The sequence below is a fragment of the Chrysochloris asiatica genome, unplaced genomic scaffold, assembly GCF_000296735.1.
Source record: "Chrysochloris asiatica unplaced genomic scaffold, ChrAsi1.0 scaffold00163, whole genome shotgun sequence".
NCBI lineage: Eukaryota > Metazoa > Chordata > Mammalia > Afrosoricida > Chrysochloridae > Chrysochloris > Chrysochloris asiatica.
In genome coordinates this window covers 100,972-119,023 of record NW_006408681.1, presented here as the reverse complement: position 1 = coordinate 119,023, position 18,052 = coordinate 100,972, and the positions used below count along the sequence as shown (strand labels likewise).

Below are 18,052 nucleotides of genomic sequence, written 5' to 3'. Positions count from 1 at the left end.
TCTTTCCACAGATGTAGTCTATTTGATTTCTATGTGTTCCATCTGGCGAGGTCAACAAATTATCAACTCATCAATGTAGGACAGTACAGAGACTATCCTTCAGCTTCAGCCCCCCCTCCTTTTCACAGAGGTTGAACTGATATCACCTGGTGGGTCTCTCTGGTGGGTCTAACTACAGTGGCCTCACCCCCATTGTTAATGCTGACTATCAAGTATGGAATCAGGCCCACCATGAGTAACAAATATCATTCCTATTACTAGGGAAATGTCAGGGAGTTCGAGGCTACCTCCCTGGAACTTAGGACAAAGACTGTAGAGAAATGATTTGTCATGCACCATTTCTGCACTGCACAGACCTACATGGGCTTTGTGGGGAGAGGGAAGCAGGGCTGGACCAGGACTGCCAGGACAGACTTAGTGCCAGGCTCTCTCTCTGTCTGCTGGTGAGGGGAGAAGATGCATTTCTTCCCTGAGCTCTGAAGGTCCTATTGACCACTTTTCCCTGTGTGACCCTGTGAGTTCAGAACCCATAAGGACTTAGTAACATGGCAAGTCTTCAAGGTTGCAAGTTTAACCAACATATGGTAACATTAACAGAGTGATGGGGCCTATAGTTTTCATAGATGAAAACAGTCACAGCATTCCTTCCTAGGAGAGCAAGTTTTGTGGGATCCTGAAGTGGAGCCTAGGTCTCTGGATACCTTCCAGTATATTATCCAAAATGCACCTCCTTGCCTGGAGGTTGCCATCCTGAGCATCTGCCTTCCAAATGCAAACTGACAGTGCTACAACTTTGCACTTTTTCTTAGAGGAGAGACGGAAAAGTGCTGATTTGATTTGATTTGTTACCAGATGTTCCCTCAGCCTTCCCTTCTTCAGGCTAAAAGTTCTTTGTTCTGGAAAGACATCTTTTCTTATCTGGTTTTCTGCATTGACTCACTCCTCACCACCGCGCTCCACACACCCCTTCTTTCTTTCACCCTTGCCCCAGACTAGAACATTCTACTTATCCTCAGATTTTCGGTTCTGGTTCTTTTCCTGCTTACTTTTTTAATTTATGGTGGTTTCACTGCTTAAAGAGTCTCTCTCCCTGACAGAACTCAAGCCACCCTTATGACCAGTGTTGGCCAGAAAGCTCTTAAATACTTGGCGTTACTATACAATCAGGTGTTTGGTATCCAGTCTGCCTTTGGTTATGTCCTTGCTTCTGTCATGTCATGACTTGGATAATGCTGTAAAATGAGGAAGGCAGGGAGAGGTGAGTGGGTGGAAAGGCTCTAGACAACTGCATTTTCATTTATTTGGAACCATCTGTTTTGCTTCTCAGGTACACAAATAAGCTGTTTCTCCCCAAGTTCTTTCTCCTGGCGTCAGGCTGCCTTCGTGGATTCTTACTGCTGGGCTGCCGTTCAGCAGAAGGACTCCCTGCAGAGCGACTCTGGAAACCTCCCTTTGTGGCTGCACAAGGTAACGGGTCCGTTTTCACATCTACCCTATCGGCTTTATAGATGTGGAGATGGAGGCTTATCCAGAGCCTCCACACAAGAAAGTACAACTAACTAGAGCAGTGGGTCAGATCATAAAACCTTAGCACTTTCATGTCAGAGGGAGCTCTCCAGGCAACTCAGTCTGGCATCCTCATTTTACATACAGGTGGGGAAACTGAGGCTCCCATTAGAATGTGTGTTCCACAACAGCACACTTGAGTGTTTCAGATACCTCAGTATCCTTAATGCCCAGCAGAGAGGTTCTGGCCCATAGAGTCTGAGTACATTTCAAACAGCTGAATTAATGTAGGCTAGGTAGTGATAAAACTGGGGCTCAGTCCTAGTTCCTAGGGTAAGTGTTGTTTGCACTGTGCACAGGGTCACTTGGAACAAGTCAGGACCAGCCTAGACTTCAGTTGTTTTTAGCTGATGTGGCACTGGAGCATGGAAAAGCCTAGGTAAGCTTTGGAATGAAATGCTTTGCAGGCTGGTGGATCTGGATACTACAAGGAAGGGGGGGGGTGCGCTGGGGCCAGAGGTGGCAAGTTTGTTTGGAAGAATGTTCTTGTAGTAACGAAGTGACTTCATTAGGTCTTCTCTGGGTTTAAGAAACTGAGACTTTGTTTCAGCCTATCATTGTTTGGACCACTAGTTTCTTTTGTCCATCATGATGACAAATGGGACATTTGAGAATCTTCTGTCATTCCCCTCTGCTGAGGAAGATAGACTTTTTGCTTCTGAAAAACCAAATGCTGGAGTTTGTTTGACTCTCTCCTGCTTCGATCTGTTGCCAGAGACAACAGTCAGCATCTTTCTTTTTTAAAAAAGGAATAATTTCATTCCTTTGCTTTGACTCAGACCTGTTTTCTTCGTGTTTATTTATTGCATGCATAGTGATTCATTTGGCAGCGAGATGCCTCAGGCTGACTCCTTTCTTCCTTTTGGGTTGGGTTGAAAATCTCTATGATTTTCAACCACAGGGGTAGTAGCTAGGATAACAAGGAATAAGGAACTTCAGAATGAACCGACACATTTCCAGATCTCAATAGTTGTGGCTTGAGATCACTTGCTGCAATGGAAAGTTGTAATCTAGTAGTAGGCTGGCCATTGAGGGATTCACAGAAGAATGGTTTTACCTGGAATTGTCTAGTGCAGGATTTGAGAGGGATGTTGGAGATGGTGAAACTTGTAGCGTATGAAGGAACCTAAAGATGCTTATCCAGATGTCTTGACATGTAAGGCTATGGGAACCTGGAGAGATCACAGCTAGTTACCAGCTGTTCAGACTAGAACTCAGGTTCCTAGACTCCTAGCCCACACCCCCTCCAGTCTAGGAGTTGCAAACCTGGGAGAGGAGTGTGGTGGAGTCCTACCTTAGCGGGTGTTAACAATGAATAATTAAGGTGCTGTTTCTGGTGGTGGTTGACTAGGGTATTAAGATCAAAGTGTGAATGAGAAGATGAGCCAGAGCTCTTGCCAGATTTACAGGACTGAGGACAAAATTTAAATTGGAAGTTACATTTTGGAAATAGGAAAGAATGTGATCAATACATAGGTTTTTGGTTTTGACCTTGAAAGCCATTTATTGGGAGTAAGGAGTGACCCAAAATTAGATCAGCCCTCATAGGATGATTTGAATGATTTAAATACTGATTGGATTAAAGGGGATTGGAATTGCCTGTGTGTCTCTAGTCTGCTTTCCAGAAGCAAAAACAAAATTACTACGGAAGAAGGTAACATAATCCAGGGCCTCCGATTCTCACACTAATTGCTCACATACAGTGGTTTTGGCGGAGTCCTGGTTTGCCGTTGTAGGATAAGCCCTGGACCAGAAGGGACAGTTCGAACTGCAATCTGGGTTGTTCAAACTCACTAGCCACTGCTCGGAAACTGTATACAGGGTTGCTATGAGCCAGACTGACTCTATGGCACTTTAATAACAACAACAATGATTTTATCACTCATTCACATATAACCAGGTATACTAGGGGACTTGAGAAAGTTTGTGGAAGAATCCCATTATCTTTCAACCCTATTTTCCATGAACATTTTGAGATCTCCCTCTCCCCCATGTAAAAGAAAGCTCTTTAGAGAAAAATCAGAAATAGAAACAGACCCATTGGAAATCTAGGTGGGTCAGACATACATTTTGAAAAATCCTTCATATGTTCAAGGATTTAAGATTATGAGTATATCACAAACAACTGAAAACTCTTTAAAAGAATCAAGTGGAAATTTTAGAAGAGTGAGAGATAGAGACTTAATTTTAACTAGAATTGATTGAAGGCCAAAGGGGGCACTGGGAAAGATTGACTAGAAATCTAGAGGAAAAGGCAAATGTGAGTATCATAGAACCTAAGAGGAGAGTATTTCCAGAGAGAGCAGTAACCTCTTTCTGTGGAGAAGCCAGTGTGATGAGGGTGAAAGAGTTCATTGGGTTGAACAAGATCATCCGTGATCTGGGCAGGGGTGATTTCAGTGGGGAAGTGGGCACCAGACAGCTGTGTGTGGAGAGTCAATGGAGGTGAGATGAGGAAATGAACATGATAGGGACAGGCAACTTCATCAGAGATTTTCTGGCCCTCCCACCCCCCTTTGTATGTATGCATTTTGTTTTTTCAAAGAATCATGCTTCTAGGAAAAGAAGGAAAGAGTAACAAGCTAGGTGGTGGATGGAGGGAAGGTGTGGGGCCCATGGAGATTTTGAGAGAATAGAGTTGAGCATGTTTCAGTGCTAATGGAAAAGAGAAGGTAGAAAAGAAGAAGCTGGAAGATGCAGGCACTTTTGAAGGACACATCTTGTGAGGGACAAAAGCACTGCTTGGGGAGAGCTTTTGTGAGAAGGGAAGGGGACTGACTCATCCTGCTGGAGACTTGATTGGCTGTGGAGAGTAGGGCTAGATTATAGAAGACCTGTGAAAACTAAACAGATGTATGTAGGCTTACAGCTGGGCATGGTGGGGACCATTGCAGGTCCCTGAGTAGGTGAACTTGGTATTTCTCAGCAGTCATTCTCAGGAATAGTGGCAGAGAGAGAACCATGTAAGGAGTCCACTTGGCAGGCACAGTAGATTTTTGATGAGGGAACCAATGTGGTGCCTTCAGAGGAGCCAGCAGGTGGCACTCTAGTTCTATTTGTTAACTGGCCTTTTTTGAGTTATATTTTCTTTGTTTCTTTGTTCAAGTTCAGAATGTAGGCAAAAGCTAGGCAAGATTGCCCTCTGAAACCGAAAAGTAGATTTTTGGCTTAAAATACAACACATACATTATCCACCTAAGGACAGCTGATCTTCAACAAAAGGCTGAAATCCACTAAATGGGGTTGAAGTTGTCGTTTTCACAAATGTTGCTGACAAAACTGGATATTTGCAGAAAAATGAAATAAGATCCATACCTCACATCATATGCAAACTCTAACTCAAGATGGATGAAAAACATAAACATAAAACCTAAAGTTAGAAAGATCATGGGGGAAAAACATGAGAGACAAATTTCTTGTTATTAGGTTCTTCAAGTTGGTTCCAACTCAGCTACCCTATATACAACAGAATGAAACATTTCCCGCTTCTGCACCATCCTCACAATTGGTATGCTTGAGCCCATTGCTGCTGCCATTGTGCCAGTCCATCTAAGTTGGGGTTGTTGGGTCTGTTTTGCCAACCCTCCAGTTTACCAGGATAATGTCCTTCTCTAAGGACTGGTCCCTCCTGATCATATGTTCAAAGTACGGGAGATGAAGTCTTACCATCCTAGCTTAAAAGGAGCATTTGGCTGTACTTGTTCCAAGGCAAATTTGTTTATTCTTCTCGCAGTCCATGTTATTTTTAATATTCTTCTCCAACACCATAACTCAAATGCATCACTTCTTCTGTGGTCTTCCTTATTCATTGTCTAACTTTCAATGCATATAAAGCTATTGAGAGTACCATGACTGGGGTCAGGTGCACTTTAGTCCTCAAATTGATATCTTTGTTCTTGAAGGGACAAACTTAAAGACCCTGAATAATCTAGCAAGCATAACTAAAACGTTGCAAACAACATGACATAAACTAAATAACTCCTAAAAATTAAACATTTAAGGTGTATCAAGAAACTTCTCTAACAGAGTGAAAAGGAAACCTACAGACTGGGGAAAAGTTGTAACAACAGCATTATCTGACAAAAATTCATCTGTAAAACACAAAATCACAAACAATCAAATTAAAAAATGGACAGAGGGCATGAACAGACCACCAAAGAAGACATTCAGGAGACCAACAAATACATGATGCTTGTGGCCATTAGCCGTTGTTGTTGTTGTTAAGTGCTGTCAAGTCGGTTCAGACTCATAGTGAGCCTCCATAGGGTTTTCTAGGCTATAAATCTTTATAAGAACAGAAGGTTCTTATAAAGGTTCTTATGAAGGGTGAATTCAAACTGCTGACCTTGAGGTTAGCAGCCCATCACATAATCCACTATGCCACCCGGGCTCAATAGCTATTGTTGTTATTTGCCATCGAGTCGATTATAAGTCAGAGACACTATATAATAGGGTTTCTGAGGAGTAACTGGTTGGTTTCAATTACATACCTTGCAGTTAGCAGCCCAGTGCTTATCCTACAGTGCCAGGGATATACAAATTAAAACAATTGCCAGACATTATCTCACCCTAGCAATAATCATAATGATCAACAAAACAGAAAACAGTGTGGAGAGCGTAGACCTTCATAGGCTGCTGGTGGGATGTAAAATGGTATAACCACTGTGAAGAATGGCACAGGAGTTTGTTTTAAAAGTTAGAAATATCATATCATATCGTCTAGCAATCTACCTTCTAGATATATATCCTAGAGAACTAAGAGCTGTTGCATGAATAGTATATTTACATCTGTGTTTTTCATAGCATTATTTATAATAGCAAAAAGATACAGCCCACTTTAAAAAATGGAAAGCCAAGACAAAGACTGAGAAAAAGTTTTAGCAAATGTGTAAATATTCAGTGTGTGTGTGCCTCATAGTTTATCTATTCATCTCTTGATAGGTACTTATTTTTAAGTTGGGCAAATATTAAGGAAAGTAATTTGCTTGTTTGTTTAGCTTTCCAAAGTGGCTGTATAATTTTACATTCCATACAAACATTGTGAGTTCCCATTGCTCCACATCCTCACCAGCAACTAGTTTTTCAGTGTTTGGTTGTGTTTGTTTTTTTAAAATTTTGGCCGTTCTAATACTTACACACATTAAAGAATCAGAAAGAATCCATGAAACATCTCACAACACGGACGAGCCTGGAGGGCACTCTGTTGAGTGAAATAAGTCAATCCCAAAGGACAAATATTGTATGAGACTACTGTTATAAAAAAGTTAAGAAGAGACTCGTTGTTGTTAAGTGCCATAGAGTTGGTTCTGACCCAATGGCAACCCTGTATAGGGTTTTCAAGGAGTGGCTGGTGAGCTTGAACTGCTGACCTTATGGATCAAACCGACTTTGCAGTCTAGGGCATTAACCTGCAACGCCACACCAGGACTCCAAAGAGCAGGCTTATATACACCGAAAGAAACTTTCTGTGATGGGTACCATGGATGAGAGGGATGTTGTTACATGTTGTTGAGTCAATTCTGACTCATAGCAACCCTGTATAGAGTTTCCAAGGAGCAGCTGGTAGGTTTGAACCATTGACATTCCAGGCCAGTAGTTGTCCTACTGTGTCACACCAGGGCTCCCGTATGAGAGGAAAAATTACTGACTAGGTTAGTAGACACATTAACTTGAGTGAAGGGAAAGGCAATACAGAGTAAGGGGGAGGTCAGCACAATATGACCAAGGCAAAGGAAGACACTGGGAGGTATGTAAGAATGAAAGGCAACTGCAGTAAATATTAGACAACGGTCCTGCAATAGCTGTAAAGATAAACAATAGTTTATGAGTGACTGTGCAGATGGCTATGTAAGCTTAACAGGTATGGGATGGTATGTGGGATTACACCCAAGAACATATATAGCTTTGGCAGAGGATATTTCTACATGTGTTTGTGTATGTGCTGCAAATAGATTCCAGTATATAGTAGAGCAAAAAGAAGGTAAAATTAAGTCACTGGGCTTGAGGGCTTCCTATGACCTCAGGAAATGTCTAGGTCACTTGGCATACCTGAGTTCTCAAATGTTTTACAACCTACTTGGTCTTTCCCTGCCTAGGTGAGTGGTTGCCAAATGGCTGCTTTCAGGTTACAATGGCAGGGTTGAATTAGCTGCTCCAGAAATCATGTGACTCACAAAGTCTAAAATGGTTACCATCTGGCCCTTTATAGACAGTTAGCTGACTGTCTCATGTAGAGCACTAACCCTTCTCCCAGGTGTGTTCACAGCCTCTGTGAAAGGGAATTCTCTGCCTTACAGACAATTCAGTCCATTTTCATACATATTTGTGGGAAAGTTGCATCCTTGTGGTGGTGGTTATGTACCATGGAGTTGGTTCCGACTCATAGCAGCCCTGTACAGGGTTTCCGAGGCTGTAAATCTTTACAGGAGCAGAAAACCTCCTCTTTCTCCCACAGAACAGCTGGTAGTTTCGAACTGCTGACCTTGAACTTCACAGCCCGATTGGTAACAACTACGCTGCCAGAGCAAGTTTGTGTCCTTATGTTGTTGTTGTTGTTATGTGCCGTGGAGTCGGTTCCGACTCATAGCAGCTCTATACAGGGTTTCCGAGGCTGTAAATCTTTACGGGAGCAGAAAGCCTCATCTTTCTCCCGCGGAACAGCTGGTAGTTTCGAACTACTGACTTGTAGTTCACAGCCCGATTCGTAACCACTATGCTACCAGAGCTCCTTATAATTGGCTCTAATTCTGTTGGCAGGACGCCTTTCCTTCTTTCACGCACATGCTTACCATTTTCACTTCTTCAGGTTTCTCACCATGCTTGGTCTCTCTGAAAATGTCACCCAACAGGAAGCACATTGCCTGGGGTGCCCTCCATTGGAGTACAGAATAGAATGGTGGCCATCTTTCTTTTCTGCTCTCTATAAGCTGCACATGGAAGGTATCAGCCTTTTGGTTAGCTCTTCACTCTTGACTTCCTGTACTTGCAGTTGTCTTTAAATGGGGTACTTACTGTCTGAACAGCACACCATCGGGAACAGATATCCTTCATGCGTCTTTTTGTTCCACAACATAGTTTGTTCTTTGTTTATCTATTTCTTGCTTTCCAACTTTTCTTTCTTACCTTTTCTATGATTCTCTTTTTGTTTTCTGGTAAATATTAGGGTCTGCGGTCCATCCCTAGTCTTTTATCTTTTCATTCTGTACATTTTTCCTGGGTAGTTTTCAGCTGTGACCCTGGCTTCTAACATTTATGTACTGCCAGATCTTGAATCATAAGTCTGGCTAGCCAATCTTGCTTTATATTCAGTTAACTACTGAGTTCTTTGGCGTAGTGGGTTACACACTATACTGCTAACTTCAAAGTCAGCAGTTCAAACCCACCAGTCACTCTGTGGGAGGAAGATGAAGCTTTCTGTACCCCCAAAGATTTACAGCCTTAGAAACCCTATACAGGGTCACTGTGACTTATAACAGACCAGATGGCATGTAGCAGCCACCCACAACAACTACGTGGCTCTACCCATAGTTTCTTAACTACAAGTGTCTCATGTTCAGAGTTTCTTATCTTGTTGTTGTTAGGTGCTGTCAAGACACATAGCGACCCTATATAGGGTTCCCAAGGAGCAGCTGGTGAGTTTGAACCGCCAGTCTTACAGTTCAAATGGCTTTGCAGTGTAGCGCATTAACCCACAGCACCACACCAGGACTCCTTTCTCATCTTAGGTCTGTCTAATACCCTGTTTCCCTGTTCACTAAATCTGTTCCTCTGTGTTCTTTATTTCAGTGATTTATACTACCACTCACATGCTAGCATAAGCTAGACAACATGAAATTATCCTCACTTTCCCCACTTTTCATCCTTCATTTCCAGGCAGGCACCAAAACATACTGTTTTTTACCTCAAGTTGCTAACTGTCAAATCTCCCTTCCCCTTTTCTCTGCTGCTGCTGCTGCCTGGGTTCACAATTTCTCACCTTGTGTCTTGTCTCCCTGGTTTCCAGTTTATTCCCTTACCTACTGCTATAGTGAGCATTATAAATACATTTTATCACATGCTCTTTCAGTAGCTTCCCACTGTGTGTAATGTTGCGATTTGAGGCCTTCATAACCAGAGTTTGGTTTATCCTTAACTCTTTCTACTTCCTCAATGTGGACTTGTTCCAGCCACAGTGTTCACTGTGGTTCTTTGGATAAGGGGGAGTTCACCAGACAGACAGAAGAAAAACATTGCCAACAGAGGAAAAAAAGATGTTCACAGGAAAAGTGAAATGTGAACTGAGCTTTAGCATGATAATTTGGGGGGATGGGGACGGCAGGAAGGGTGTCGCACTACATTTGAATACATAGCTGACATGGTACCATTTTTATGAAACTTTCCTTAGCTCTCCAGGGACTTTTCTAAGACTACTTAAGTCCAGCTACTGGAGAAAGACATCATACTTAGTGTAAAGTGAAGGGCCAGTGAAAAACAGGACGATTCCCAATGAGATGGATTGACACAGTGGCAGCAGCATTGGGCTCAAACATGACAATTGTGAGGATGGCACAATACTGGGCAATGTTGCATTCTGTTGTGCAGAGGGTCACTCAGAGTCAGAACCTACTCGACTTTGTTGGTTCCTACTTACAGCTTTAGTACTTACCTCTTTTGTAGACAATACTTCTATGTTTTAGTTATATAATTATTTGCTTGTATTCCCATTCAGTCTGTGTGACCTTGGGGCTGACTGCAATTCATCTATAGGGCCACCCGTCCTACCCACTGCCTGACACATCACAGTTGGCCAGAGGTTGTGTTAAATGAACTTGTTCTTATTAAGTGCCATTGAGTCAGTTCTGACTTATAGCAACCCTGTATAGGATTTCCAAGGCTATAAATCTTTGCATGAATAGAAAGTGTCAACTTTTTCCTGCAGAGTGGCTGGTAGGCTCAAACCACCAATCTTGCAGTTTGTATTCCAGTGTTTATCCTCTAGATTCATTTACCCATCTGTAATTCATCTCATAAGAAATGATTACATAAGTTTCAGGGGAGGAATCATTCAATACTTATTACAGTGTTCTTTGCCTTAGATAAGGTGGTTGTTGTTAAGTACTGTGGAGTCGGTTCCGACTCATAGTGACCCTGTACAGGGTTTCCAAGTCTGTAAATATTTACGGGAGCAGAAAGCCTCATCTTTCTCCCGCAGAACGGCTGGTAGTTTCGAACTGCTGACCTTGAGGCTAGCAGCCCAATTCGTAACCACTACACTACCAGAGCTCCTTTTAGATGAAGTAGAGAAAGTTTCAACAATGGTGGAAGGAAGAGATTGCCTTTAAGGTTCCATCTATCTAGAGATTCTCTTGTTCTCACTCCAAAACTTTCCAGAAACAACCAACAGTATGAAGGCAAATGTCGCAAAAGTAGGCCAGCTGCTTGGCTCCCACTTTGCTTTGAACAGCTCCACTTTCATTCGAAGAGCTCAGTGCTAATATGGACGTTCTACAGAATAGTGCAATCATGACTTTAAGGAGTTGCTAAGCATCTCAGACTGAATTTGAGGTAGACAGATCTTATTAACAAGCCATTCCCTCCAGCAGATGTACTCAGAACTCTGCATTATTTTCCATGTTCCTCATTTGGACAAAAGCAAATTTAAAAGACTATAATTTACTGCTTTCTTAGATTCCTCTCTCAGTTGAGTTGATTTTAATACCATCTTGTAAACAACTCACTGAAAATTGCCTTTTTGTTTGTAACTGGGGAGAGGGAAAAAAGTTTAACTGGGAAAAAGCAAGAAACAGGCATTCAACTGCATTCTACAACAATGATCAAGGTCCCAAGGGTATTTCAGGAGAAAGCAAACACCCAGTGTGCAATACTTTTAAACTCTCAGTTTTCTAATTACAATGAGCTGTGCTGAACTAGTCATTAGTACTAATTATTGCACCACTTGGGTTGGAAATAATGCAACACCCAGTAATCGACCACTTTTAATTCAGATGAACAGTTTGAGGTAAAATGCTAATAGTCAAAGGACTTTGAACCAAATTTGGCTTATAAAAATATTTCACCACCCCACATCAGAAATCGTTTCCCACCTATAGTTCCCAGAGAAAAGTCTCCGCTCTGTTGGTGAGGGAGGGAGCCACAGGTCTGTATCCTGCAGTTACGTTTTTATGCAAAATGGCATCCTTCACAGAGGGCAAGCATTTAACAAGAGCTGCCTCTCCCTGAATTATGTAGCCCGTTTCCAGCTAATCACAGTCTGCTGTGTGAGTCACTGGGTGGCAGTCCTTTGCAAATTGGGTTAATGTTTTTGAGAGAACCCACACTATGCCAGCATCTCAAGGTAAAGTGGCTGTGTTTGCTGAGAGAGCTTTGTGAGCTCTCTGGATTATTTGTGCTTAGTTTTCTTTTCTTGAAGGCGAGGATTTTCTAGCCTGGGGTCTGTGCTGGCACCAAGGGACCATGAACTCAGATACGAAATAACATGGCAACTCTTTCTGTTACTACAGGTGAATTTACCGGCAAATTTCACCTCTAACTAAAACATAACCTTAAAAAATATATATTTGTAGGCATCTATTCATAGTGGTCAATGGTAGTGGTGGTGTGCTGTGAAATCAGTTCCGACTCAGCAACACTGCATAAGGTTTTGGAGACTGTAAATCTTTATAGGAGCAGAAAGCTTCATCTTTCTCCTGCTGGACTGTTTGAAACTGCTGACCTTGAGGTTAGCAGATTGACTTGTAACAACTACACTACCAGAGTGGTAAATGGTGGTGGTTATGTGCTGTGGAGTCGGTTCTGACCCATAGCGACCCTGCATAGGGTTTCCAAGGCTGTAAATCTTTATGGGAGCAGAAAGCCTCATCTTTCTCCTGAAGAACCACTGGTAGTTTCGAACTACTTACCTTGAGATTAGCAGCCCGATTCATAACCAGTACACTACCAGAGCATACATATAGACATTTTTTAATGCTATGTTTTAGTTAAAAGTGAAATTTGCAGGTGAATTCACTGGTAATACTTCACACTGGTAGAGCTATGAGTCAAAACCAGCTTGATGGCACTTTACAACAACAACATTCATACTAATATTAGAAATACTTGTGACCTTGTCACCCACAGAAATCACAAGTGCCTTAAATATTGTTTACTATTCATTGCATCAGTGTTTAAAGTAGTATCCTGGTATGGTGCTGTAGGACAAGCACGGGGCTGCTAAACCCACCAGCCACTCCTTGGAGTCCCTATGCATAGTGGCTGTGAGTCACAGCCCACCTGACGGCACTCCACCACCACCACCACCATGGCAGTATTAGGAGGAGTATTGGTTCTGTGGTGGAATTTTCACCTTCTGTGCAGGAGACCTGGTTTCAGTTTCTGGTTGAAGAATTCCATGCACAATCACTACCCATCAGTGGAAGTTTGCATGGTGCTAAGTAGGCATCTGGTAGCATAGTGGTTACGAATCAGGCTGCGAACCTCAAGGTCAGCAGTTCGAAGCTACCAGCTGTGCCGTGGGAGAAGGATGAGGCTTTCTGCTCCTGTAAAGATTTACAGCCTTGGAAACCCTGTACAGGGTCGCTATGAGTCAGAACTGACTCCACAGCACATAACAACAACAACCAATAGCGCTTTGAGACTAAGACAGGCTCAGAAGAAATGCCTGGCAACATACTTCCAAAAATCAGCAAATGAAAAATGCTGTAGATCACCATGGTTTGATGCCCAATGGATCCTAGAAGTGGTGCAGGTCTCGGCAGCCTTTCATTGTGTTGTGCATGGGTGGTCACGAGTTAGGAACTGACTTGAGAGCACCTCACAGCAACGGCACATCTTCAAAGTTACAGTAGTTATTAGATCATCTGTTTTCTTGTTGCTGGTGTCGTCGAGTAGGTTTCGTACGTGTAGGGTTTCTGAGGAGCAGCTGGTGAGTTTGAACTGATGACCTAACAGTTCAAATAGACCTTGCAGCCCAGTTCTTATCCTATAGCACCACACCAGGACTCCTGACCATCTGTTAGATCCTATTAAATGTGTTACTTAAGCAGCACATCCAAGTTTGTTGTTTATCCTTTCGGATAATTTTATGTCAGTGTAACATCTGTCTTATTGTAACATAATGGTTATGTGAGTCGGCCTGCAAACCTTAAGGTCAGCAGTTTGAAACTACCAGCTGTTCTGTGGGAGAAAGATGAGACTTTGTATGCTCCCTTAAAGATTTACAGCCCCAGAAACCCAGTGCTGGGTCACTATGAGTCAGAACCAACTCCATAGCACACCACCACCACCATGTATATATATTAAAAATGTCTTCTTGACACACTGAGGTAGTAGGGGTAGGGTCATGGCCTGGAGAGGTGGGAACTTGCATGTTTGCTAATGCAGAAGGAAAAGCGAACTGTCCTGTGGTTGTGACTGGGGACTGAGCATTTCAGATCTGCTTGGTAAACCTGGTGCACCACCATGCTGGTCTCTGGATTCTTAGTTCCAGGTCTTCCACACAGTTTCCACCAAGGCCTCCCCTCTTCTGAAGAATTCCATCATAAGGAATCAGTGACTTGTAATAGCCAGCAGGAGTATGTCACCAAGCCAAGTATTGGAATGTATTCTGGAAAAACTGAAGGTATTGGAGCCATCAATGTGAAAAAGACTTAAAAGTTGATCAGATGATAAGATGGTTTGTTGCTGCAGGGACTGCTTTTGGTCTTGGAGCATTGTGCTACTATGGTTTGGGAAAGTCTAATAAGATAGGTAGGAGGTATTGACAATGCTGTAATTTGTCCTTAGTATGTGAAGGAATTAACAAAGAACAAGGCATCAGGAATTGATGGAATAAAAATTGAAATCTTTCAAGAAAGTGAGGAGTCACAGGAGGCACTTACTCATCTCTGCCAAGAAATTTGGAAGACAACTATCTGGCTGACTGATTGGAAGAGATCCATATTTGATATTTGTGCCCATTCCTAAGAGAAGTGACCCAACAGAATGCAGAAATCATCGGACAATCTGTTTGATATCTCAAGCGAGTAAAGTTTTGCTTTACTAATACAGCAATACAGAAACGGTTACAAGCATACATTGACAAAGAACTTCTGGAGGTTCAAGCTGGATTCAGAAGAGGCCGTGGAACAAGAGATATCATTGTTGATGTCCGATGGATCTTGGCTGAAAGCAAAGAATATCAGAAAGATGTTTACCTATGCTTTATTGACTATGCACAGGCTTTCGGTTGAGTGGATCATGACAAGCTATGGACAACATTGTGAAGTATGAGTATTCCAGAACACTTAATTGTACTTATGAGGAATCTGTACCTGGACCAAGAAGCAGTTGTTCAAACAGAACATGGGAACACTAAATGTTTTAAAATTAAGAAAGGTGTGCGACAAGGTTGTATTCTTTCATCATACTTATTCAACCTGTATTCTGAGCAAATAATACGAGAAGTTGGGTTCTATGAAGAAAAATGTGGCATCAGGATTCGAGGAAGACTCATTAACAACCTGCGATATGCAGATGATACAACCTTGCTTGCTGAAAGTGAAGAGGACTTAAAACATTTACTGAGGAAGATCAAAGAGCACAGCCTTCAATATGGATTACATCCCAATGTCAAGAAAACAAAAATCCTCACCACTGGACAAATAAACAACATTCTTATCAACGGAGAAAGGGTTGAAGTTGTGAAGGACTTCATTTTTCTTGGCTCAACTATCAACACTCACGGAAGCAGCAGTCAAGAGATCAGACGATGTCTTGCATTAGGCAAATCTGTTGCACAGGAACTTTTTAAAGTGTTGAAGAGCAAAGATGTCAGCTTGAGGACTAAGGTGCGCCTGACCCAAGCCATGGTATTTTCAGTAACCTCATATTCATGCGAAAGCTGGACAGTGAATAAGGAAGATTTGATGCCTTTAAATTATGGTGTTGGAGAATTACTAAAAGTGCCATGGGCTATCAAAAGAACCAGTAGATCTGTTTTGGAAGAAGTGCAGCCAGAGTGCTCCTTGGAGGCCAAGATGGCCAAACTTCGTCTGTCATACTTTGGACATGTTGTCAGGAGGGAACAGTCGCTAGAGAAGGATATCATGCTTAGTAAGATGGAGGGTCAGAGAAAAAGAGGACGACCCCTAACTACATGGATTGGCCAGGTGGTATCATTGATGGACTCAAGAGTGGCAACAGTAGTGAGCTTGACCCAAGATCAGACATTGTTTCATTCTGCTGTGCATAGGGTCACTTTGAGTCGGTGCCGACTCGATGGCACCTAACAACAACAATGTGAAGACTAGAATTCACTCCACTCATACAAGGGGGCTTCAGAAATTCATGAAAAATTCCATCTTTCAATTCCATTGTTTTTTCACAAACTTTTTGAAGACCCCTCATATGTATCCAACAGAAAGTATTGGTTTAACAGCTTTGTTTGCCTTGGCAGTGACCAGAACTCTTATTCTCATGAACTTGATGATGAGATACTCTTGGGTGACCATTGGTATTATCTTTGCAGCCATGCTTGGAGCTGAAATGCTGATACAATCAGTATCCTATCACCAGAGCCAAGGCCCAAAGCATCTTCTGGTGTGATGGGGGCATGGTGGCTCCTTTGGCAATATTAGAGGGGCCTCTTCTCATCAGAGCTGCATGGTATACAAGTGGCATCCCCAGGGGCTCCCCACTGTGTCTGTGTCCTCCCAGTCGCTGAACATGGGGCTTGTTTCTTGTCTTTGTATTCTCATTGGGATCTGATTCTTCCACCAACCACTGTGGTTGGCTTCACTCTGTACTGAGTAACCACATATGGTGAGTTAGTTCTTTTCAGCATGTTCCTTCCCCATGATACCCAGATAGCCATCAAGTGGGCAGAAATAGCACCAACATTTGGATTCACAAATACCCTATCAGTTTGATGGTGGGAAATCTACATGGATACAATAAATATATTTATGTGAGTTGTCAGTATGCTAGCAACTAGAAGACACAGAAAAAATCAAATCACTCAGCTTTTGACTTCTCTAATACATCAGATAGCTTGCTCATTTAATTGGGACAGATACTCACAAAATGGTTTGTACAAGCTCCTTTAATTAGCACTTAGAAGATATGAACATGCCAGCATGTTTAAAATGTTCTAATATAATGTGATGCTTCCAGTCAGCTTTTTCTTATGGAGAGTACATTTTTTTTTTTTTTCATATAAGCAAAAAGAAAAGTCTTTTTCATGAAAAACAAGGAAAGACAGATGGACCTGTGGGGGCTGAGGAGACTCGGGAGGCATGATAACTAAATGTAATTCATAGGATTCATTCCTGGAACAGAAAGAAGATGATACTGGGAAAGCTGGTGAGATTCATACAAAGTCTACAGTTAAGTTAAAAAAATGTGCCAATGTTAGATTTTTAGTTTTGACAAATGTTCCTCAGAAAAGTAGACTGTTATCAGGGGGAGAATGTGGGTGAGGGGTATGTGGGAATACCATGCTGTCCTTACAGTTTTTCTGAGCATATAAAATTACAATGAGGGCCATGGTGTTGGGTCCCACACCCACTCCCAGAGATATTTTAGGTGGTGATTTTGTATTAACTCTGAGGCTGCTGTGGCCTCTTGTAGGTACAACACTTTGGTGGGGATGTTTAGGTGCCATCGAGTTGGTTCTGACTCATAGCAACCCTATGCACAATAGAATGAAACGCTGCTTGATCCTGCGCCATCCTTCCGGTCACGGTTTAGCTTGAGCAGGTTGCTGCTGCCAGTGTGACACTGCATCTTATTGGGGGTTCGGTGGGAAGAGACCAATCCAAAGGTAGGGGAAAGGGTTTCAAATAAAGTAACTGACAATGCTTTGTCAAGGAGCCCTGGTGGTACAGTGGTTAAGTGCTCAACTGCTAAGGAAAAGATCAGCAGTTCAAACCCACCAGCCATTCTGTGGGAGAAGAATGTGGCAGTCTGCCCCTATGAAGATTACAGCTCTGAGAACTCTATGGGAGCAGTTCTGCTCTATCATACAGGATCGCTATGAGTTGGAATTGCCTTGACAACAATGAATTATGGTGGAAAAGGTCAGAGGTCAAGGTTCAAATTCTGACTCTGTCACTTACCAGTTATGCAGTCTGGGGCTCGGAAATCGCTGTAGGTTTCCTCTTTCTCATTTGTAAACTGGAGTCACCAGCACAGGCTTTGCCAGAGTCATAACAGCAACCAAGGAGAGTATGTTGGTTATAGTTGGCATTTTTTTAGTGTGTGTTATATTCTAGGAACCATGCTGCACATTTTTTCATAAACCACTCTCCAGACCCATTTCTACACTAACATTCTGTGAATTTAAACTTTTTTTTTTTTTTTAAAGCTGTTGTACTGGTACAATTCTTGGCTCACCAAAGCCAAAATTTGCCCCGTTAGCTTTGGACAAAGTTAATTATTTCTATAGGATTCTCTCGGATTCTAAAGTAGAAAGAAACAAAACAGCTCTAGCCCCTAGTTGTCTTTTTTTTTT

The 18,052-nt window shown here is 42.3% G+C and overlaps 1 protein-coding gene and 1 pseudogene across 1 annotated transcript in view; both read left to right on the top strand.

Annotated features, from left to right (window-relative positions):
- The window catches only part of PANX1 (pannexin 1), a 51,277-nt gene that overhangs the window by 26,680 nt on the left and 6,545 nt on the right, over positions 1 to 18,052 (top strand). The window contains exon 2 of the mRNA XM_006871197.1: positions 1,328 to 1,467. Coding sequence (XP_006871259.1) covers positions 1,328 to 1,467 — 140 coding nt within the window. The remainder of the gene's footprint in view (positions 1 to 1,327; positions 1,468 to 18,052) is intronic.
- LOC102822624 lies at positions 14,138 to 16,264 on the top strand (annotated as a pseudogene).